This window comes from Lacerta agilis, chromosome 5 (assembly GCF_009819535.1).
Source record: "Lacerta agilis isolate rLacAgi1 chromosome 5, rLacAgi1.pri, whole genome shotgun sequence".
Classification (NCBI taxonomy): domain Eukaryota; kingdom Metazoa; phylum Chordata; class Lepidosauria; order Squamata; family Lacertidae; genus Lacerta; species Lacerta agilis.
In genome coordinates, this window is record NC_046316.1 from 25,282,074 (window position 1) to 25,306,575 (window position 24,502).

General features: G+C 40.5%; 1 protein-coding gene across 1 annotated transcript in view; it reads right to left on the minus strand.

The window, feature by feature from the left end:
* The window catches only part of CTNNA3 (catenin alpha 3), a 577,780-nt gene that overhangs the window by 151,997 nt on the left and 401,281 nt on the right, over positions 1-24,502 (minus strand). Inside the window, 1 exon segment of the mRNA XM_033148941.1 lies at positions 12,873-13,029. Coding sequence (XP_033004832.1) covers positions 12,873-13,029 — 157 coding nt within the window.

Consider the following 24,502-nt stretch of genomic DNA (forward strand, 5'->3'; position numbering starts at 1 on the left):
ACATATATAGAAGAAGGGAAATACTGCTAGACACATTTCTATTTCTTTCATCTCTCAAATTGGTCAGAATGTGGCTAGGAAGGCACAACAAACTTTGCTGAAAGTAAATGGACCCATTGTGCTTCAAACCCTTGTACTGAGGGCAAAATAAATGCTCTTCAGAAGTGATGAGTAAATATTATTTCCTACCAAAAGACGATCCTTCACACTGTAAAAAATGCATCAGCCTACCTACCTGCTCTTGAGCTACTCACTGAGTGTCACAGATCCAAATCCTTAATTTTATTAGTAGCAAGGAAGAAATGCTTCTTAATTTCAACCCCTAGTTGTAGTGTTGAACTTAAATATATAGGAAAGAATTTGTCATCTCTTCCTAATAAATGGCACAATGGACATATTCCATCTGCATGCTTGAAATGAACTGGCATTGCTTTCAGCTCAGATCTGCATTGCTTGAGGTGTGTGTGTGTGTGTGTGAGAGAGAGAGAGAGAGAGAGGGGGGGTCCAGCAGAGCCACACATTTTTGTTGGAAAGGATGAGAAAGTTTAGTAGTTTTAATTAACAGTGAAAAGAAAGAGAACTTCAGAAAGAAGCAGGAGAAGAGTTTAAAGAGAAGGAGCTGAATGTTACCCATTCGCCTATTCTTTAGCACCATATCGATACCCTGTTAAGTATTTTGAAACTTTCTGTATATTTATTATATATTTTTCAGACTCTCTACTTAAAAGAATCCCTCCTCACTTCTAATGCTGTGATCCCAATATCCTAATGGCATTTGAACATTCCACCTACAGTGCTCCTTTTAAGTTACTAGGTCAAATGCACTGCGGGTTTATTTTTGACAGTTCTGTTGAAGCTTCACCAATTTATGTCAGAAGAGAATCTGATTCATTTGCTTCATCATTAGATCTACGCCTTAACTCCTACATTTTCCCCACTGGGTGCAAATGAACCTACAGAATAGCTCTTTACCATCTGTGCAATGTATCCTTTTATATCTACAGCAAATGCCTTCCAAGTTCCCTCCAAAATGCAGTCTGGTAATTGTTTGTCTCTTTCCGTTCACCACTCTCTCAATATGTCCTTATATCTTAAAAAGTTTTTGATGAGACAAGCTGCATTGGTTCATTCTCATCTCCTATGACTGCCGTGTCTCAGCTCCTGTGCCCACTGACTTTCACAGTGATTGAAAAACCCGTCTACTGTGCACCTTAATTATAAGGTACACACTACTGCACTCCCCAAAAGAGGATTAGTAAGATGGCCTACATTTCAGCCTTTTACTCTGCCTGCATTGGGATATCATTTCCTTTTGATATAAATGGGCAAGCACACATAATTTTCCTGAAACTGGCCTGTCAGTCTGAACCATCAGCCATTTCCCTGCTGGCAGTAATATCAAGGTGAATGCTGAATCATTTGTTCTTCCTCTTCACAGCACCATCTGATTCATAGCAACATTCATGTAAAAAAAACCCACAACCATTCCCGCTCTCTACAGTTGGGACATTCTCTACAGTCATAGTATTTCTTCTACAACACAAGCAAAATAAATTTTGTTGTTCAGACATACATCATTATTTCCTGAACAACTCCTGTTAAGGATTGGAGTTTTGGCAATATTGGCAAATAGCGAGGTATTGCAATATTGAAACCTGCATGTTATAGAGTGGGTTCAAAACTGCCCTCACAATATTTCTTGCATGACTAACTGGTCATCATTAGATCTACACCATTAAATCACAAGAAATAGGAAACATTTTTTTAAAAAGCAGATCTATTCGTGAGATAACATATTATGGCATGGTGCACACATAATCTTCTGTGCTATATACATCATTTACTTGGGGAGCGGGGGAGGAAGTTTCCTGTCTTTAACTTTTAAGCTGGTGTAGAATGCATCCTCCTACCAACAGACAGGGCTGGGTGAGAAATGGGATTGCTGGGTTTTTCCTTTGAACATTCACAAAGTGCTCTTTGAACCTCAGTCATCTGCAATGTGACATCAGCAGTTTCCCTTCAGGAAACATTAAGTTTAGAGTTTCCTTTGGGATGTGCAATGAGTTCTACAATTCTTTAGATCCTGATTTATTTTGTTTCCTGGATTGTATGAGGTGGAGAATTGAGCAGCAATCCTCCAAGGGGCAGGGAGAATCCTTCAATACAGTATATAAAACTAGCTTGAGTATAATGTATCCCTAAGCATGACCTGCTGTTTTTCTTTGTTTCCCCATGGGGAATATTCAAAGTTGTACAATGCCTCTCCGCTGCCTGATGTTATGCTAAGATGCAAAATGTCACCCTTTTGTGGGACCATTTGTATGTGTATGTGTGCATGTGTTTTTCAGAGATTTTCAAGGAGATTGGGATAAACACTAATATTTTTTCAGGATGGCAGGTGGCTTAGACAAGCTGATAGTTTTTCATAAGCTTTATTTTATTGTTTGTTTTTAAAAAAACAGCAAAAAGCAAATTTGCTCCTATTTTAAGAATCCCAGCAGTGTAAGTCACTTGTAACAGAACAATCCAAGGAGACAGGGTGCTGCTGTTTTTTGTTTTGTTTTTTAAAGGAAGATGACCACCACAATTGTGGAAAATCTTTCCATGGGAAACTTGCCAATCTCTGGGCTTGGGCATTTTCCAGAATTTCAGTAAGCTCTTCTTGTTTTGGTCTAGCTTTTAACAACCAGAGATAACTCAGTTAGGGTAAATTTCCATTTGATGCATGTGTATTATTTTTTATGACTGTTTTACACATTGCTTCTACACCCTCTCAGAGTGTCAGCTTGAGCGATGAGATCAAACAGACAGACTGAACATAGTTGAGTCAACATAGGTGACTCTAGCAAGAGACTGGAATCAGAGAATTCCTGCAGTATCCATCAAAAGGTCCTGGAATATTTCTGACTGCACTTGAAAGATGTATTTTTACTAGTAAAATAGAGGGCTAGATGTGTCTAGATAAAAAGGTTTCCAGGGGGTGTGCATTTTTATTTTTTTTAAAATCTGCAGAAACAGCCATGGGTCCTGTCAACAGCATACCCAACAGCAGCAAGACTTGTTTTGCTTCAAACAGAGCCTGCTGAGCTGCGATTTTAACAAGCTTTTGTGTGCTACCTAAGTGGAAGATGTTACATTAGCACTCACCTGTAGGCACCCCCCTTTTTTTTTACTTGACAGGAATATAAATGTGAGATTTCTATACTTGTAATAGCTAAAAGCAGCTGAGATGAATATGTAACTACTAATGCAAAACAGTTTTTGACATTTCTTTTTCTTTTTTGTCCCTCTCAGCCACATTCAGAACATTCAATGACTTTATTCTGAGTGGGAGATTTTCAATATAGATTTCTTTAATTTTCAGGGATTTTTTCTTTCCCACCTTCAGCTTCATGCTGAAAACTTTCACAATTCTTCCCTGAAGTTTAAGTTACCTGATGCCATATGATATTATGTGACTGACAAGTGGGCAGTCCCAGCCACCTATCAGTGGCCCTCTCTGCCTTCCTTCTAGGGAAGGCGGGGGTTAGGACTGCAGCCTTTGTTAATTACATTTGATTGTCAAACAAATATAACAAATGAATAAAATAAGTATAAAATATTGTGCATTGGGGAAAGTTTACAAACCCTTGACTCATTCAGAAATCATGTTCATCATTTTGTTTAGACCTATTAAAAATGAGTTCAGTTCCTAGTTGTTGTACCTAATAAGCCTCCCCTTTTAAAGGAATTAATATTCTACAATTTTATCCTGTAAACTGCCCTGAAACCTGCAGGTGGTATATAAATTTAATATTAATAATAATATTTTTTTAAAAAATGTTCTTATAAGCCATTTGACTCGAAGGCCCTAGTCAGTCATTCCGTATCCAGGGATACTGTAGAGAGCCCTCCATGCTTATTGTTGTGCAGGAGGGGTTCTTCTACAGACATGTGTATTCAATATTCCCAGATAAACTGAATATCCAGATACATGATAATATCTATGGGATGTAAACACAGAGCAGTCAAAACATACCATTGCTAGAGTGGACATGAAGTGTATCTCAGTCCTCCAGCCAATGCTTCCTGTTTACCTGGACTAAGATAGCTTCCTGAGTAACTAGAGGTGGGTGTGGTCTCACCTGTATACAAAACTCTTGAGACCAGACGCCATCTCTCTCTTTTGCATTCGTCTTTTCAAGAAGCTATATGTTAGGACAGAATGCTCTCTTGGCTTGCAGCCAAGAGAGACCTAGTGAAGCCTGTTCCCTTATGGAGATAGCTTCACACACATGTAAATACATTTATCTAAGCTAGCCTGCCTTCTGAAACTGTACTGTAACTCAGGATGATTGTAAGTAAACTCTTTTTATATGTTTTAAAGAACACTGTGTTGTGTCTTTACTTTTAAGAGGGAAGAAGGGGAATATACCGGTACCAGGAATATATATGTTATTCCGAGGCTTTAGCAAGCTAGTGCAACCGTTCCTGCTGTGCTTTAGAAAGGAAATGCAACTCTGCTAAGTTTGGAGCTTGTTAACCCAAGCTGGGATAGGATATCTTAATCAATATATCCTCATCCACACTCCTAAACATTCCCACAATATCCAGCTTGAGTGATTTGCAAAAAGAGATTGTATGATCTCAAATTATTGTGTTGTGCATGTGTCATGCATCTCTACCTACCTACCTACCTACCTACCTACCTACCTATCTATCTATGGCATTTCAGGAAGCAGCACAGCAATCCACCCACAAACTCATCCCTATACACCATGCTGGAAGGAGTTTGGATTGAATGGCTCAGCTCGGCCAGTCTTTGCCAATGGGGGAACTCCACCACTGGCTGGGAAGACTTGCTGGCAAGGAGAGCCCCAATATGCCCATTCACAAGGAGGAAGCTACTGCTGGCAGAAACTCACAAAACAGGGTGAGGAGGGAGCAGGACAAAGCTGTCGTCTGGTTCCTATGTGAACTCTGCTGCCAACACATGGCAGCCAAGTGCCCACGCCAGGCCTCTTCTTTACCCCAATCTAGGAGCTAGCACAGCAAAAGGCATATCCTGCATTTCATCTTCCGACCTGTCCAGTATGACCACTGGGGCTTTGAATGTGGTGCTGGTGGTGCCACTCCATTTAGCCTTATTGCTGCTGACTTTGAAAGTAAAAAAGGCCTAATAATTAACTAGAATATTAGGGAGAATTGTTTGTAAAGGCATTCCTACTTGCAGTGACTCTAACAAAGTGCATTTGCCCAGAATGATGGCAGGAAGCAGCAAAAAGAAAACAGCAGCTGTCACTGGAGGGAAGTCAAGGAGAAAGGATCTTGAGGTAGTTCAAATGGTGGAAATGACAGGGGAAGCAATTGGTAGATTAAACCTGAAGCTGCTTGCACCAAGAAATCATGGCCAAATGTTACAACTATGCAAAGCTCTCAAGAGCTTTATCCATGGAAGGTGCTCGCACATATTTCAAACTCCATGAAAAATATTATTAGTGGACCAGCAAATGTGACCAAGGGGAAGCACAGGTTAAAACAACAGCAAGTAGGGATGTGGAAGAAATTTGGATTGCTTAGCATTTTAATGCAAACCTCTGGAATTTGCAATTACTGAATCAAAATGCAAACTGCAGCCATCTTAGAAATTCACTGCCCTCCAAATTTTGAAATATAGTTCTTTAATAAAAAAATGTGTACAAAACATGTATGTTAAGGAAAAGTGTGCACATACTATGGAGGTGTACATATACTATGGAGGAGGGGACGTGTTTTACAAATCTGTACTGCTATGACCCATGAAAGATGCTTAGGCCTTGCTCCCATCTGTTAATTATGATGATTTTACAAGTCAAAAAAGGTGGTACAATAAACAAAACAAAAGGAAGATCAAGCATTTTTCTAAGTCCTTTTAGAAAATGAACCTCTGTAGGAAAATCATCAATGTCAGCCCTAGTGGATAAACACTACATAGCATAAATTAGGTTTAATTTTAATTATAGGTTGAATCACAGCGTAAAAGCAACATTACAGTGTCAGACAAATGGTTCACCTAGTTAAATTTCCTGACTGTTGTTTACAGAGGAAATGTACAAACGTGCTAGATAACAATGAAACACTTGATTCCCTCTCTGGGCATAAATATCACTATTAGCGTAAGGGCCCATTTTGTATTATTAAGTCCTCACCCACAACATGTTTCTTTCAAATCATCAGAGCCGTACTATTTATTACTTGTCACAGGAGACTTTTAACCTGTTCAGATTGTTTTTCATTTTGCATTTCCTCAAGTGATAGGATATTTCAAGGGCAGCATTTTATAGAGCCAGTTCCCTTGTTAAGGCAAAGACTCACACTGTTTTTTAGTATCTGTTTTTTACAAATATACATGTTGAGCAGAGGGGACCATACCAACAACCAGACAGACAGGGCTTGTCTTCAGAACTCAATCAGCTCCCCAAAGCAATAACAAACAATTTAAGGAATCACAAATCTAATGCTTGGAAGCTAGCCAAGAACGAAACCTAGAAACTTAAAATGCACAATTGTTTCCTTCAGCCCCTACCCAAGCAGAGATGGTATATCACAAATTCAAGCAGTTAGTCTCCACTGGTCATTAAAGGCCCTTAAGTATGTTCCATTGCCAAAGTATGGCTTGAAGGGAGGACATTTTGAACATACAAAAAGCATATTTTGCACAATATGTGCAAAACAGCTCTCTGACAAGCAAAAACAGATGTTTTAAAGGAACACAAAGTGGGTATTTTAATTAAGTACTTTCAGCAGAAGGCTTAAACTTTTATAAAAACATTAGGAGTGGGCAAGATGGAGATCAGGAGCTGCACAGAACTCCAAACTGTCTTAAACTACTGGAAAAATAGGCCTTTTCAAAATTTGCTCCCATAGGGGCTTGTTTAGAACAAAACTAAAACTTGCTCTAAGGTTCTTATTTTGTATTGATACCTGGAGCCTTTTCCAGGATAAAAAAAATCTGTGAACATTGCTGCTGGTTATATCCAATTTTTGTAGAGAGATTCTGGACAAGAAGAATTTTGAAGAAAATGGATAAATACACTCAGCTGGAACAGTTAAAGGTCTCTGGTGACGCAATTATTCATAATTTCAGCACAAACCATGCTCTCCAATTCTTAAATGAAAGGCAAACCAAAAATAGGATGCTTCATTAACTGGGATGGATGTGCAATAGTATTTGGACATCTTCCTATCAAGGCATGCAAATATAGTGTTGAGTGGGGAAAGAATGTTGTATACAGTAAAAGTTCAACATTAGCACTACCAAGGTGCACTTATGTTTATTTCTCTTCTCTTCAGGGGTCAAGTGCAGGGAAATAACCTAAAGCAAGTGTTGGGAACCTGTTGCCCCCCATGTGTTGTTGGACTCCAACTCAGACTTCCATCAGCTCCAGTCAGCAAGCCTGATGGGATTTAGAATCCAACAATTTATGGATGGCCACATACTGTAAGCTTTAGAAGGTGGGGCCTGAAACAAAATGTTTCAGTGTATACTCACTTCCTAACAGGATCATTCTTGTTGCAGCTAGACAGCCATGTTCTCTTCCATTCTAACCCCCCATTTTCTATTCCTCACCAGGGACCTTCCAAGCCATTGGAGAGGTTGGCCCCTGCCAAGGGTGCAGGCAGGCTTGGGGTGTGTGAAAATCGTGCTGCTTCTCAATGCGTGTGTGGGCAAAAGGGGTGTTTGAATCCACCCCCCTCTCTCTCCTTCAGGTTTAACTGCCCGTGACCTGGCCAGAGGCCAGGGCTTCCCTATAGATCATTGCTCCTGTCAGCTCCCCACCCCAGGCAGCAGGAGGAGGAGGCAGTGCTTGTCTTCAGTGCAGCCATCTTTGAAGTAATAGCAGCCACTGACACATTCCCACCCACCCACCCCCTCTCTCTGTATATGCCATGTAATAATGAGGCAGCTTAACTACCTGCACTGCAGCAGCAGCAGCAGCATGAGAGGAGGAGGAGAAAGAAGGAACTTGGGAGGTGGCGCTGGCAGGCGCTGGCACAGCACCGCTCTGGGCAACTTACCCCACTGAAGTGAAGGGGTGAAAGAACCGTGAAGGGAAGAGGGGGAAGGCGGGTTGCTCTTTGCCCCTACTGAGGATGGACAGACCAAGGTTCGACTAGGCTCTCTGGCACTGCTTGCAACACCTGGAAAAATCGAACCTTCCTCCTCCAACTAGCAGCGCCAGTGAGACATGCTTCTATGATGTGAACCCTATCTCGCCTGCCAGTTTGGTTGTTGACTTCCATGGCTTTGGAGGCACCAATACAGATCCTTGCAAAGCATACAAGGGAACCTGAGTATGCCCCTGTTCCTCCCTACTAACACTCAACTTTTAGTGGCTACTGAGTATTCTCAGTCCTCATTGAATTATTTCATTGGGAGGCGGGAGATGAGTCCTTATTTTTGAAATATTTTCTTGTACTTCAAAGGGCAGATCACTCCTGTTCATCCCCCTTGTTTCTCAGTTGATCTAGTTTGACTCTGCCACTTGAGTTCACTATTAGCAGGGGGTTGCTTAGAGTATACTGAAAATGGTGCTCCCTCCTGTTGTCCAGCAGGAAGAAGCAAGTCACATGGTGTGTCAAATGGTGTGGAATTTTTAGCCAAACCAGCATATATTCGTGCTCTTCCTAGGCCCCATAAATTTGTGTTACCCAGAACCACATTTGTTGCTTCACACAAGTCAAGTTACTGGGTGCCTTGAGACAATTTGGATAATTTTTAGTTGCATTTCATCACAATTAGCTCAGAGCAGGGTGAGCACACACGTGATTAACTAACAGTTAACGAAACATCACAGCTGCTCACTAAAATGAGAGGGCTTTCCACAGAAATACCATTAAAAGGTTGAGCTATTCTTTGATAAGATAAAGCAGAATCAGACTCAATACAAGATGAATAAGAGAGCCAGTTAGCATCCACTCCTTAATTGCTGAAGAAAGACTGCAGAAAACCACCACTGAATGTGACTGATAGAGTGAATTTACACTGAATACATTTTTAGTGAACACTATTTTAGAATACATTTCCCAAGACTAATATGCATATCTCTCTTAAAAAATGTGAATTTGGCACAGTATATTTGTTCAATTTAGGAAGCACTTCAAAATATACCATAGCATAAGTGTGTGTGCAGGCTGTACACACACACACACACACACACACACACACACACACCATTGCTGGTAAACTCTTTTAATTAAACATTTATTTATTGTTCAACCAGTTTCAACTGAATGCTAGATAACTATAGATAAAACCATAAAGCCAGACTCCATATAAAGGCCTCTTTTTTGCTGCTGGTAAATAATATTCAAGGAATAGGAGACACAAAGGTGGCTTTATGACCCATTTATCTCTACAAATCTAATGTCAGTTCAATATACAAGAGGTGCTGTTGCGCATAGCCTTTGAAAACTAATAGGGACCCAAGAGGTATCTGAAGAGGCTAAAGGGGATGAAGTGGCAATTACTTCTTTTCCCCAGTCTTGCAGGTGCCCCATATGACTGGCAGAAATGTTAGCAATCCAAAATGCCACGCACACAGCATCAGCATACAGAGTGTGGAATCCAATACCCTTTACAGAATCCAGAGCATCCTAGCTTGTATTTAAAGCTTTCACGTCTGCAAAGGGGTGCTCAGTATAAATATACAAGCAAGATCTGGCATTGAGGAACTACGTCCCACAAAACTCGTTCTGTTTCTCTCATGGTTGCCAGTCATGTCCCTTTATCTGTACTCCATTACAGCCCATCACTTAGCTGTCTATTTCCCTTCTGACACTAGTATACCTCTAATCCAGAATGTGAGGGGTGTGTGGAGGTGGACAGTTCTTTGCACTGCCAATGGCTCTTAATGGTTCCCCATTGTCACTCAATGTCTCCACTGCACCAGAAGCGGTTTGGTCATGCTGGCCATATGACCCGGAAAGCTGTCTGTGGACAAACACTGGCTCCCTCACCTGAAGCGAGATGAGCTCCGCACCCCACAGTCGTATTTCACTGGATTTAATCGTCCAGGGGTCCTTTACCTTTACCTTCAATGTCTCTGCACTTAGCTAGCCGAGCTAGGCTGATTTGCATAAGCTAACCCAAGCATTTGTTGTCTGGCACAGTCCTGCAGCTTTTATTTTCCCCCTTCCTATCCCAGATATTAACTAAATTCTAGATTGAGTTTAGAAGGGAGGAGTGTCTCCCCTCACGGTTCATAACATTAAAAACAATGGTGAATACTCTAAGCTGGTGTGAAAAGGAGTGTTAGACAGCTACGCTAGAATGATTTCAAGCCCAAGAGCAGTTCCCTGTATCTGTTTTCGCAGCAAAGTATGGCACAATCAGAAGGTCGGCGGTTTGAATCCCCGCAACGTGGTGAACTCCCGTTGCTCGGTCCCTGCTCCTGCCAACCTAGCAGTTCGAAAGCACGTCAAAGTGCAAGTAGATAAATAGGTACTGCTCCGGCGGGAAGGTAAACGGCGTTTCTGTGTGCTGCTCTGGTTTGCGACTGGACCTAACGGTCAGGGGTCCCTTTACCTTTACCTATGGCACAAATGGCAGGCCTCTCTGCACCATACTGGTCATAGATTTCTTTTCTTTTTAAATTTTCAACCCCTCTCAAATCTGTCTGTGACTGATGGTGGGGATGGTGAAGGATATTCAAGCAGTCAAACAGTTAAAAAAACCCCCACAGTATTTTATTGGGTTTAATGATGAATGGTACAAGGAAGACTTGTTCAAAAACTGGCTTCCCAAAGTCAACACAGTTACAACAGAATGCCACCAAGGGTTTCTAGTTAAATATGAGGGAAGAAAAGCAGTGATAGACTATGCAGAAAACTTAAAACACAAGGAATTAGGGGGTAAAAACAGAAAATAATGCTCATCCCAAGAAAATCTGGCAACAATAGCTGAAACAGGGCATATTCACCAAAATATTTTCCACCATTTAAAATATGCAAGCCCATACTGTACAAGCAAAATACTTCTGAGAATATTGTCTGATTCAGAAATGGCAAAAAAGATAAATAAATAAAAATTATTGAAGACAAACAAAAGCAACCAGCATAACAGAAAATATTAGGGCACAAAAACTGCTAAAACTTTTGCTTAGGAACTAGGACAAAAAAAATGCTTCCAAGTAATGTGTTACTTTTCTGTGATGTGATGGAGGCAATTAAGCCTGGCTTTCTTGATTTTTACAGTGACAACGAGAAGAGTGGGGCAATTGTGACATGGATCACCAATGTTCTACAGGAGAATGATCTCAACATTAGCAGGGTGCCTTTTTATGCAGCTGCCAAATCCTTTGTACCTTTTGGAAAACATGTCCATTTCTGATACAGATCAGTTTATCAGCAATTAAAATAGCTGAAGGACCAACTGATATAAGTGGGGTGCAAATGTCATATAACCCACAATTGTCTTTAACAGGAAATTTCCAACAATGCTCCAGAAAGGTTAAGATCTGATAAAGTTTAAGATGCTAGACAAAGTAAGCAAGATACTCAAAACAATCATATTAGCCCATTAGCTAGACAGACAGACAGATAGAATAGAATAAAATAGTGATAAGGAATATGGTCAAAAGCACAGAAATAGCTAAAGAACCAAATCATGGTACACACTTCAGAGGAATAGGGGACATTCCCAGGGCTACTAGTCATTGACATATAGGGCAAGGGAAAATTTTTCTGGCATTCAAATATAGCAATCCTCTCTAGAGCATATACCAGACTTCATGCACAGAGCTTCCGCTAAAAAAAACCACAACATCTGACAGCTACACAAGCCTACCACACCTGATAATTAGAAGCCAGCTCAGATTATACAAACAGCTTTTTTTCTTAGACAAATCTGTGTTGAAGGACAAACAACAAATCCACAAGGAAAAAAAGAGGTCCAAAATTCAAAGCCATTTTTAATCTGATGTCAGAAATGGCAATGGTTCTAAAAAGGCTTCAGTGAGAACTGAAATATTTCTACCAACTTGTATCTGTTTGCTTTCCCAACCATGACACACAACCCCTCCTTAAACATGATACTATTCAACATCTTTTTATGACTGTGAAAGATCCCACAAATGGGATCTCATGTGGGCATTTATGTGTCAGAGCCCAAGTTCCCATTGAAGATTCAATTCACAGCGCATAATCACAGGGGTTTGGTGCTCCTGAGCACCATGAAGTGTGTAATTGACATGGGAAGCCATGGGTGAACCCAGCCATTAATTCCCAAATTGGCTGGAGTGTCTTGACTCCCTGAATTTGTCCTGAATATTAATGGTTTCTTCTCAACCTTGCTGTTCTTAGATATTATTTCAGCAGTTTCTGTTGACGTTTGTGAAACATGCTACACCCCTTTGCTGCTAGATGTGCTTTATGGCCAAGTAAGCATTTCAGAACATCTTTTCAATCACATACAATTATAATTACTTTCCCCTGAAAACCCAAGTGTGAGTTGGGTCCACTAATTAGCTTTTTATCTTAGTAGGAGTAAAATGTGAACCTTTCAAAGCCTGCCTAGAAATGCTACTAATTTCCATTGAAGGCTATCTCACTGGTGGGTTGCACACTTCAAGCTATACAGTGTTTTTGCTGTAGCAGAGGATGAGGTGAAGGGAGCAACAAGCCTCTGCTGTCTTTTGCAAACTCCTACAGGGCCTGGCAGCAATTGCATTCCTCTGTCTTCATATTCACTTTCCCTCACACTAATTTCACACCTGGCTAGATACTGGAGGCTGGATGATATAATGCAGCTTCCTAAGGGATTGTGTCGTTTCTCAGATAATCATTTAAAAAAAAAACGAGAGGGAGAGGGAAAGGTATCACAACGGGAAAAGATGAAATCAAAAGCAGCACACCTGATACAGCAAGAAAGTCATCAATGCTTGTAATGTCATCCACAGCTTCAGTGAGCACATGTATGTGGTTCTCCCATGTGTTTTTATACATTTCCATGTTGTTTCTCACCACCTGGCTTTTGGGTTTGGCCGCAAGAGCTAAAGCAGCGTTGATAACCTACAGGAAAAGAAAATGCACAATTTTCTTTGTAAGATATCCTAAAATCAGGCAGAAAAGTATTTAACTACATTTCAATTTTCCAGGCTCTACAACACAAACACTGATGTCTCAGTTTTCACACCACATAGAAATATTGTGCATATGCTAACTTTCCTGATGATTTTAAATTATGTTATGGTGAGACAAGAAACAGTGTCAGAGGGTCTCAAACGGAAGACTAAAAGACAGACACAAGCATCATATGATTTGCACTCACGACCATGGTAGATGGTCAGAGGACAGAGATGCTTACCTGCTCATCTTCTGCAGTGCCACCATCGTGCATGGCCAGAAAGGGGTGTTGCAGATACCAGTTCAGCAGCAGTCAGGTGACAAAAGGGGCCCAAACCATTCTGCCTTGTCCTATACAGCTTAACCTAAGAAACCTGTTGTTCATGCACAGATTAGGCTTTCAGGCTGCCCATCTGCTAACTTGCCCACCTGCTTTCTGTCTCACCTTCAAATCCTCAAACTGACTGCAAGAAAACACTTGTGGTTTTTATTTGTATGTGGAAGAGTCAATTATTTAAATAATTTTGAGAAGATGAATAGTCTGTTTGGTGCCAACGGAGCCTCTGAGCACCAGATACTACCTGTAGAGCAGGCACAGATAATAATAATTACAAAATTTTAATTAGGTCAGGGTACCTGTAATGGCTATCTTTTAAAGAATAAAATAATACCTAATAATTTTAAGAGAAGTGATAAATAAAGACTGGGATCATACTGGAAACCATCCTTGTTTTATAAGTCCAATTTTAAAGGGGGGGTAGGGTACTGTATTTTCAATTCATAAATCATATGTCAGGTCCGCGCTGGGTTGCTCACGAGTAAGCAGGCATGAGTCCGAACTGTCTTTTAACAGTTTTATTGTGCAAACTATTTACAATGCAGAGTGCTGAAAAACATGACCGTATCAGTCGCTAGCAGAATCCGGGAGTGGCCCCTTCCGGCTGGGACCCCAACATAAGAGTTTCGGTATCCGAAATCTCCGCCTCCGCTCCTTGCGTTTCACCCCTCTGCGCACTTGGGGCGACGGAAATGGCATGTCTCCCTCCTCGCTGAGCAAGGGGAGTGCAGGGTCTCTCCAACATCCCCAGAGCCTCTGCTCTCAAGCCTCTGAGCTGCCTGCCCCTCCCCACTAGAGACATCACTGCTTCCTCCACTGGAAGAGGAGGTGCTGCTGGTCAGGTGGGGCTGGGACTCTCTGTAGCATCCCAAGAGCCCTTCCACCACCCTGCGCTGAGCCGAGCACAGTTCCCTGACATCATATGACATAGACACATTACGTGCCAACATGAGGCATGACCTAAGCAAAGGTGGAAAGTTAAATGCAACAGCTAAATCAAACATTTCCACATCTTTTTTGAAATTCTATGTAGAATTGTTTTCTTGTTGAGTAAGGAAGGCTCCCTGAATTTTCATTGCATTAAATTGCTTCCAGCTTTAAAATATACCAAGGCATCAGTCCTCAAAACAAAGACATATTCTTTCAGGGAATATCCATTATTCAGATACTTTTCAAGTTAACGGTTCATTAAAACACAGAAATCTAAATCAGTTTCAAAAAGCTATTAGGTTTGAAGGTAAATCTTGCATTTCTAATAGAGGGTTTTTTTTCATACTAAAGCTGCCTTTGACAAACAGAACAAATAATAAAGAAAAATGGTCAAAAATTAAAAGCTACTAAACTATATTCTGCATTACACAGGCATTTATGATTCGCATTATTAAACAAATATATAACACAAAAAGAAATCTCATATGGCCCTGAATATATAAAAGGAGGTACTCCAAGTGTTAGGAAAGCCTGAGATTTGAAGGCAGCTAAAATACTTTTTGTCAAAAACCAGGTTGGTTTTATTTATTTTTCTTCCTTTCTTTTTTGAAAAAGAACACCTGAGTAAAATGTAAGTCATTATTCAAATGTTTCTTAGTATAAGTAACGTGGAATATATGTATTATTTTAGTTCAAATTTTATTGTACAATTAAACAATATTGCTACATCATTCTCTCTCTCATAAATTCTATATTCCACCTTGCAAAAGGTAACAAGTTCATTTTTTTCTCTATAGATGGTCATTTCTTCTATCAAAGCAATCAGTTTAAATGTTTGTACACAGGAATGTTGGTACTACCCCAGATATGATAGGATGCCAACCTGAGCCAATGCTGAGCACAGTTTGTGAAACAACCTGGAAAGCTTCAGGTGATCAGAAAAAACATGATGCCCCAGATATTATGAGCCTTCAGCTTCAGCACAGGTTGCCCCACTGTCACAGTGCTGCCTGATGTGTTTGCAATGCCAGTTAGAATCCCAAAATCATAAAAATTTCAGAGTTGGAAGGGATTCCAAGGGTCATCTAGTCCAACCCCCTGCAATGCATGTGTTTGTCCCAGCATATTCTTTTCCAGGTGCCCCTGGAACATTCCTAAGACACAAAGGCAAGACCCGTCCAGTGTCTGACCCGAACAGGATTCAGGGGTATACAGCCCCTGCACAAAGAGAGGTGTAAGTTGACCATATGGCATAAAGGGATACAAATTGCCATGCTTTCCCCATTCCCTCTGCCTTACATTGCCAGACAGTTTTGCATCTCAGCCTCATGGCAGGCAGTTTTGAGGTCAATGTAAAATCCAAACTCTACTTGGTTTGTGTCCTCTCTATAAGGAGTCAATTAAATAACGAAAACAAAAATCCCTAATTAAGGGATAAATTGTGCTCTTACACAGCAATCCTGCACCATGTAAATAAACATTATTTTTTCATCTTAGTATATAAATAATTCAAAGTTATACAAGCATTAACTAATAGAATAGCATCCTTTGTTTTTGCCAGTTTAGCATTTCACTCTTTGAAATCATTCCACTGTCACGGAAGCCCCTTAAACAAAATACAATGCACCAGTGCTGCTGAAAGCAATATAATATGGTTCTTTGCAGCAAAACATCAAACCAGAAGATTTAAGAGATTATTTGGGGGGGGCATCCTTACAGAGACACATACTTAGCGTATCCACCTGGTAGAAATTTGTCTTTGACGTTCTACACACACTTTGAAAAATGCTTCACAGTAGGCATGGCAGGTACAGAAGAGAACTGCATGCTAATGCCAGCCTTAGCCACCATCTATCTCCCCCTTCATATTAAATATGTCCCTGGGCCAACACACCTTTTTCATAATTAAAACAGGTACAGGCAACCTGTCTCTTCATCAAACCTAATGCAATCCATTTTCTTAGTTTTCATTAAAGTGGTTTCTCTGAAGATTAAAAACAAAACAAAAAACAAAGCAAACCCCTAAAACTGAGGGCTAAAATCCAAAGGGTGAGATGCAGAATACTTTTCTGCCACTCTTTCCTACTGCAGGGCCTTGCACTGCATGAGAACCGGCTCCTTGGAGGACACAGAATACAGCAGTACATTGATGTTGTTGTTGTTGTTTTTAAAAAATAATAATTTAATGCATAATTAAAATGCTGTTTTACTGGGTTTAAGTTGTACATTTGTTTTATTATAAATATGTTATTGTTTTCATGTTGTATTTTTGTACACCTCTTGGAATTTTTTAATATTAAAGACAACTAACTTTCTGCACCAGCGCAAGGGGATTTCCCCCTCTCTTCTCTCCCCAAGTGTGCCCTGCACCAGCCACAAATCTGCTCGAGAGGGTTCGGGGGAAACCTAGAAACAATTTAGGGGAGTATGGGGAGGAGAGGGGGAGAACATTCTGTTGCAGCAGGAGAAATCCTTGTAATAACAAAGCATTCACCTCAACACTATATTGAATACAACCCACTGTGGTTCAGAAACACTCTTACTTATTTATTACATTCATATCCCACTTTTCCCCCAATGAACCCAAAGTGGAGAACATGGCACTCCCTCTTTCCTTATTTATCTTCACAGCAACCTTATGGGGTAGGTTATGCTGGGAGCTGGTGACCGGCCCCCAATCCGCCAGTGAGCTTCATGGCTGAATGGGAATGTGGACCCTGGTCTCACGGGTCCATGTCTTACCCTTTAACAATTACATCACTCTGGTTCTCTTTTAAACAAAATAAATAAATAAGGATATGAAGCGGGGGGTGAAACTTGCCACAACGCTTTGTTTCCATGGAAGGAAATGCTTGCTGCTCACACTTGAGGAGGTAGGAATGGACTCGGACCAAGAGAGGCAACTGATGCTATTCTATCTCTCTGTGCACTTTGGGTCAAATTACATCTGAAGTGTGCTTCAGTTTCTCAGCATTTATAATAACATAATATGAAATTGCCTCCAGTTACAATTTATATGAAGAGAAACATGCTGCTTGCTCAAAATGGCTGAATTATTTCTTACATCTATGGTTATGCCAGGTAGCAAAGCAGAGTAGTCCCTTTAGGAACAATACTGCCAAGGAAGAAAATGCCCAGATACCTTTTCTGACACAGTTTTCTGTTCTAATTTTTCACAAATAACATGACATTCCATTAAGTAAATGTGAAAGATGCATCAGATTTGGACCAGGCAAATTTAGGCTTAAATCCTTGTTCACTGATAGAGTTGCAAAGTGTGTGTGTGTGTGTGTGTGTGTGTGCGCGCGCGTGCGTCCTATTGCCCTCTAGATGTTACTTGGCCTCAGCTCTCATCATCCCTGTCCATTGGCCATGTTGCATGTTGCTGACAGGATATGGAGCTCAACAATATTTAGGGGAGTACAGGTTCCCCATCCCTACTTTAAATAATCACAGCATGAGCTCTCTGCTGCTTCTTTTGGTAAGAGAATTAAAAAGCAAATTTTTGTTCCCTATTTTCCCTCATCCAAGTCAAGTTCAAATGGCACCTTTCTCCTCACTAGCAACATCACATGCTGCACCAACCAGATACCAGTTCTTAGAAAGATCATAGAACTGTAGAGTTGGAAGGGACCCTGAGGATCATCCAGTCCAACCTCCTGCAATGCAAGAATATGCGGTTGTCCCATATGGGGATCAAACCTGCAACCTTGGCATTAACAGTACCATGCTTTAACCAGCTGAGCTATATGCCTTCATGTATTGCTTTACCCTGTCCAGCTCTATCAAGGGATGTCACTATAATTGTTAGCCTCTCCCACCCTCACTCCTGTAAGGCTTCCAAGCCTTGAACAGTTGTATAGCACTAGTTTCTTTCCCCACTGCAACATCTGCATGGTAGGATAAAATTTGTTTCAGCCCATCCTGCAATCATCTCAAATAGAAGGCGTCTGCCAGAAACTGGCTACTGGCCATAATGGCTGTGCTGGAGGCAGTATGCCTCTGAATAACAGCTACTAGGCAGGGGTTTCCCATAGGCATCTAGCTGGCCACTGTGAGAACAAAATGCTAGGGCTAGATGGGCTACAAGGATACAAAGCTACTTAAGTCACAACTGGACAGAACCATTGGTGTAAATTGTGTTTAGCATTGCACTAGAGCAAAGATGAGGAATGTTTGGCCCTCCAAGTGCTGTTGAACTCCAACTCCCAGCCAGAACAGCATATGGATGAGTAGTCTAGCAACATCTGGAGGGCCACAAGTTCCCCATCTCTGCACTAGAGTGACTTGCAAATGATAGATCATGGAGCAGCAGTGGGTTACCAAGACTTTTAGGGAGACCACACTGATGCATACACTCTTGAGTGAGAGGCAACAGCACACAACAAGGTTGTTGTGAAATGATGAGTGGCTTTTGGAAGAGGTTTAGAGAGTTTGGCCTTTTTCAGGGAAATGCTGGAATCCATATTCTAGAAATCTAGAAATTTGTTTGCAAGTAAAGAGAGAGTGAGAGCGGGTGGAGGGGGTGGGAGAGGAACGAAAAATGCTATTTTCCCTGTAGCTTCAGGAGGAGATTTCCAAAACACTTGCATTCTTGATCCACTTAACTGGTTTTGAAATAACGGACTGTGGGGCTCTTGAGCCAACCTGTACACAAAACTCCTTATTTAGAAAAACATTTGGTATTTCCTTGGTGAACAATTTAGCAACCTACTTGCACATAAAGTGAAAGGACAGGCTACGGTAGCTTGCTAGTGTATGTTATATAATTTGCCTAGAGCAATCTCGGTTCATCACATTCAATATCCCACTTGAGAGATACATATGCAATGAAGACAAAGGCACAACTGTTAGCCCAGGGGCTGACTAGGAGTTTGCAGGAGTTGCTTATGATGCTCTTGGAACCGGAATTCCACAGCTGTGACCCTGGAGTCAGGTTCAGTCCTGTATTGGCTGCTTCAGCCTAAAATACACCATGAGCATTTGGCTTATCAACTTGCATTTTGTTTCTACTTCTACGTTACTGTGCAATCCTACACATGTTTACTAAAAAAAATGCATGTCATTGTGTTCAGTGGGCTAACCCCCTAGTGTTCACAGAACCAAAGCCTTCATAATGCAGATCTTATTATTGCCTGGAACACCACCCTGTGCATCTCCTTCTTTGTATTGATATTCTGTAAACAATCCAATAACCTATTTCTTTTTAGTCAATAGACATCTCACTTTTAACTATCAATCCTAGTATTGTCTCCTGGAATGATATGCTTCAAATGCATTTCCTTATACCACAATCCTATAACCCGTTACTGTAGTCCTATAATCCCAATTAATTCAGTGGAATTTACTTCTGAGTAAACATATATCAATTGAGGCTGCACATCTCTTTCCTGTTTTGCATTTGCAATGTTACACAGTTGCCCCTTCATATTGTGCTGAAGAAAATTGAGCATTTAATGATAAAGGTATGTGCAGTCTGCGCAAGATATTCAAATGAACATTTTGCATCTCTTTATGGAATTCAAATAAAAGCAACACAAAACAAACTGAACCTTTAGAATGCAGATCAGCAGCAGCTTGAGGACTCAATCTGGCATGGAAGTAATATTGGTGAAATAAATTTGTCATTTGTGATGTGGCCATAGGGTTAGGATTGGTATAGGACCAAAGAAGGGAAACCCATTAGAGGCTAATTAGGCTGTTTTGGCAGATTTTGCAAATATTATTCCATATGTTCCATATAGATTAAATCACATCAACCTCCTGCCTCGAATTCAGCCTTATTCTTGCAATAATTAGGCAAATTAGAATCTTCTTTCTGACACTGTGCCAGCTCCCACTGATCTGCTTTACTATCCTACACAATTTCCAGGGTGCATGCATGCATGTGCTATTATATTAGGTCAAGATCATTCAGTGATGTAGTTCCAGGTATTCAGAGGAGGTCTGTGTCTGATTCCAATATGGCTGCCCATGCCCTTAATGCAGTTTTGATACCTACTGAGCTGGATCTAGCCAACCTGTGTCACAATCTGGGGCAGAGGAAGAATATCACTTAAATAAGATTGTATAATCCCCTGGTTTGCCCCCCCCCCAGCTGTGCCACAATGTCACTGCTTCCAAATCTGACAGCTTCCATCATGCCAAGCCCCAGATTAATTGACTGCTGGTCAATTAATTTGGCTGGTCTCTATCCTTGCGGCAGTCAGGGAAAACCAGCACAGTAAAGCTATTCTCATTGGCTACCTTCTATGACTTCAGGATAGTCCAAAACAAGGAGTAATTAGAGGCTAAATACACTGCCTATTGCCTAGAGCGCTGCACAGGGAGAATCCTCACTCAGTCACGATGCTCAATGGAGGATGCTAGGCTTGTCTTTCAGCCTAACCTACTTTACATGATTATTGTGAAAACAATATGGTAGAAGGAACTATGTTAACCATTCTGAGCCCCTTTGAACAAGGGCAATATAAAACATAATCAAGTTGAACCTCTTTCTTTCACAATACCAGCTAATTAGGGTTGGGGGTTATTTTGTAACTCCCATAAGTATTAAACTTATTGATACTTGACCATTAATTGACAGTATTTGAGCAGTCAATTAACCAATTCCTTTTCTCCCTCCCTTTTTTAAAAAATGAGTCACTTCTCAAGTCTACCTAGATTCCAGCAAGAGAGTTCATTCACACACATATATGAAATCATCCCAAAATTGACTGAGGATAGGCTCTTGAATTTGCCACTCACACACAAAATTCAGGCCACAAATATGCATAGAAATTCTGAGAAACCACCCTACATTTCCCTTAAAAAGTCAGAAGTTTTTTGAAAGCATAATATGCAATGTTTGTTATGTGTTCTAGTTTGAATTTAATTATTATTTAATTTAATAATTAATTTATTATTATTATTATTTTAAAAGACTGTCACCTATTCTGAACTTCTGAGATTGGATAAAGTTTTAAAACACTACATAATTTGGGTGTTTAAAAATCCTTCACAGAGGGTAAGACCATTAGTATTTTAAACAGAGAAAAAAACAAAGGGTGATGATTCAAGAGGCACATGGTTTTAAAACTGTTCTAAGCAATGATAAGATACTGTGGCCACAAGACAGCCAGAGATGACACTTTTAGTTTTGCAGCTTCACTTTACATTTGACCAGCTGTGGTTATTTTCCTATTTTAACATTCTCTTCCCACATTACACATTTTCTTCTATATTCCTCTACATTCTTCACACTGAGCTCAGCCTCTGACTCATCTTTCCATCATTTTTGTTTTCTTTTTTTACCAAAATGTGAATATTTGTAATAATGACTGGTTCGTGACACTTGTGCACCCTTGTAATATGAACACAAGGTGTTCTATCCTCTAGTTTTTTTAACTCCTTTAAGAAAAAGAATCATTCATTATCACTACCATTTGATTCTGTGGATTGATGAAGAGTCCAGGGATCAATTTTTTTAATCCAGAATTGCTCCACTTAGAGCAGGGAATGTAAAAATTGGATCCCCCCTACAGCCAAAGTGAGTAAAATTATCCAGCATCCAAGTAGATTAAGCCAGCCAAATTGCAGGGGGGGGACTGATCTAGGGGCTTGCAGGGGACTATATTCCTTCATAATCCATATTAGGACAATACCGTTATTAGGTCAACTAAATGGCCAATTTCCATATCAGTTTCATATTTGGGGGGCGGGCGGGTGGGCTGGGGGACTAACTACTGCTCTTTCTTATCTTGAAATAATTAAGAGATGCCCAAGTGTTGTGCATTCTTGGTTAGTCTAAAAAACATTCTGATTTGTGTGTGTGTGTGTCCTTCAACATTATCCTCCAGTATAGGCCTTACAGATCATACAACATGAGGCTACCTAGACTGCTGCCTGTGGAGTTCTGAAAGGCTCTGTTTATTAGGTTTTTTGGTTAAAGCCAAAAAAGTAGGATTCAAAAACAAAATTTTAACAAGGCTTTTAACTTTTCTTTTCTTTTAGCAAAAATAACAAGGAAAAGAAAACACATTTCTTCAATGTTCCATAAGCAAGATTTTGGACAGCCTTCCTTCTTGCAAAGCCCATGGACCTAGAGAAACATAGAAATATACAAAAATATAGAAATATACAAAAATATAGAGGTATAAAAAAGATGGAGCTGTATGATACCGAAATGTTCAGAGGCAAAACAGCAACAATGGGGGCCGTAATCCAACTGAAGGCTGGGTAATGACAATGAGCTTAAACCTGAGAGGGAGGGAAGATTCCTGAATCACCTCATCTCCCTCATTATTCACCCCCGCCACAGAGAGCCTATGCACACCTGTACAATATATTTAAAGACAACATGTTTAAAAATCTCAGCAGGTTACCTTTATTGTAGCTAATCAAGTGATGCCATCAAGTAATTCTCAAAATCAATTTCTCTAAGCAACAGAGAATCCAGCAAACTGGATTTTTAAAAAATGAATAAAATAAGAAAAATGACCAGGAGGGTGTTTGTGGCCAATTCTTCAACACATTAGGATTTCTTTTTTAAGATATGAGATTGATGAACTCCTTCCAATGTGGAAATTAATTCTAGATGCTGCTGCCAGAGCACAGGCCCTGCAGCCAAGCTGTTTGCTGAGGAGTGCTTTGGCAGCCAGGATGAAGAAATGTTCCTCAAGTGATACAGCGGCAGTGGAGTCACTCTGCTAATCTAGCCTGAGGGACAGAGGAGAAGCCTCCATGCCAACACCTCCCTGAGTGAGAGGGGTGGGAAGAAGAGGATGATTCTTTGCCCACAGCTGGCAAGCAAAGCAAAGCATAAGATCTCCTTATCTGGATATCAAAAGAGGCAAGGAAGAGGATGTAATGAAATTTAACAGCATCTTAAATATGCCTGGAAATAAGAGAGATAGAAAAAGGTTATAGGGGTTTTATGAAACAGGCAGAGAGTGGGAGGTGTAATACATGTGTGCAATAAAATGTCTGAGAGGGTTCAACAAGAAAGGTTTAAATTTGTATTTATTATTCCATTTATATCCCACCTTTCATCCTTCCCTTTTTCTCTCACAGCAAATTTGTGATGTTAGGCTGAGAGACTGTAACTGGGCCAAAGTCACCAGTGAACTTCATGGTTGTGTAGAGAGCTGAGCCCTGGTCTCCCAGGTCATAGCCCAACAGTCTAACACATAGTCCACTACACCATATTGGCTCTCTCCCGAATGTGCCGTTAGTGGTAGATAGAATGTCCCACAACCTCATTTCTAAGATGTAATCAAGCTCAGTCTTCTCTTGTATCCCATGCCAGTGATTCCACAGATTAATGACCTTTGTATGACCCACTTCTAAAAGCAAGTGCTTCAGAAGTGGGTGCCTGAGGCTACATGTTTAAGTATTGCTTATGTGCATTTCCCCCCTAAGAACAACCATTTCATTTGACTGGGAGTTCAAAGCTGGTCAGAAATGGTGCTGGTTGCATCATTCCTTCATGCAACATGGCCACATGGCATCTAGATAAGGTAGGATTGCCATATGTCCTCTTATTTGCAGGACACGTACTCTTTTTCACTGGTATGTAAAATAAGAGTTGTCAAAGAGATCCATACTTAAAAATGGAAGTTGGCAAATGTATCCTCTTTTTTGCTCTTCAAAACATGGCAACCTTACGATATGGTTAGGGTAAGAGAATATTGCCTCTATTTTATTGTTAGTAGTGGACTGCAACAGCTGTACCCAAAGACATATTTGGTGATAATCCCAGGTGAGTACAAGCACTCATACCTTCAGTTGAAGATTAGCAACTGGTCAAGATTAGCATAACAAATGTCCTTGGCTGGATTTGTTTGTTTTTTGTTTTTTGCTGTATAGTGGTACCTCAGGTTAAGAACTTAATTCGTTCTGGAGGTCCATTCTTAACCTGAAACTGTTCTTAACCTGAGGTTCCACTTTAGCTAATGGGGCCTCCTGCTGCCACTGCACCGCCATTGCGCAATTTCTGTTCTCATCCTGTAGCAAAGTTCTTAACCCGAGGTACTATTTCTGGGTTAGTGGAGTCTATAACCTGAAGTGTCTGTAACCGGAAGCGTCTGTAACCCAAGGTACCACTGTATTATTGCTACTGATATGTCAAGTATAATATGCAGAAAAGCTTGAAACCCATTCTGGCCCAACCAA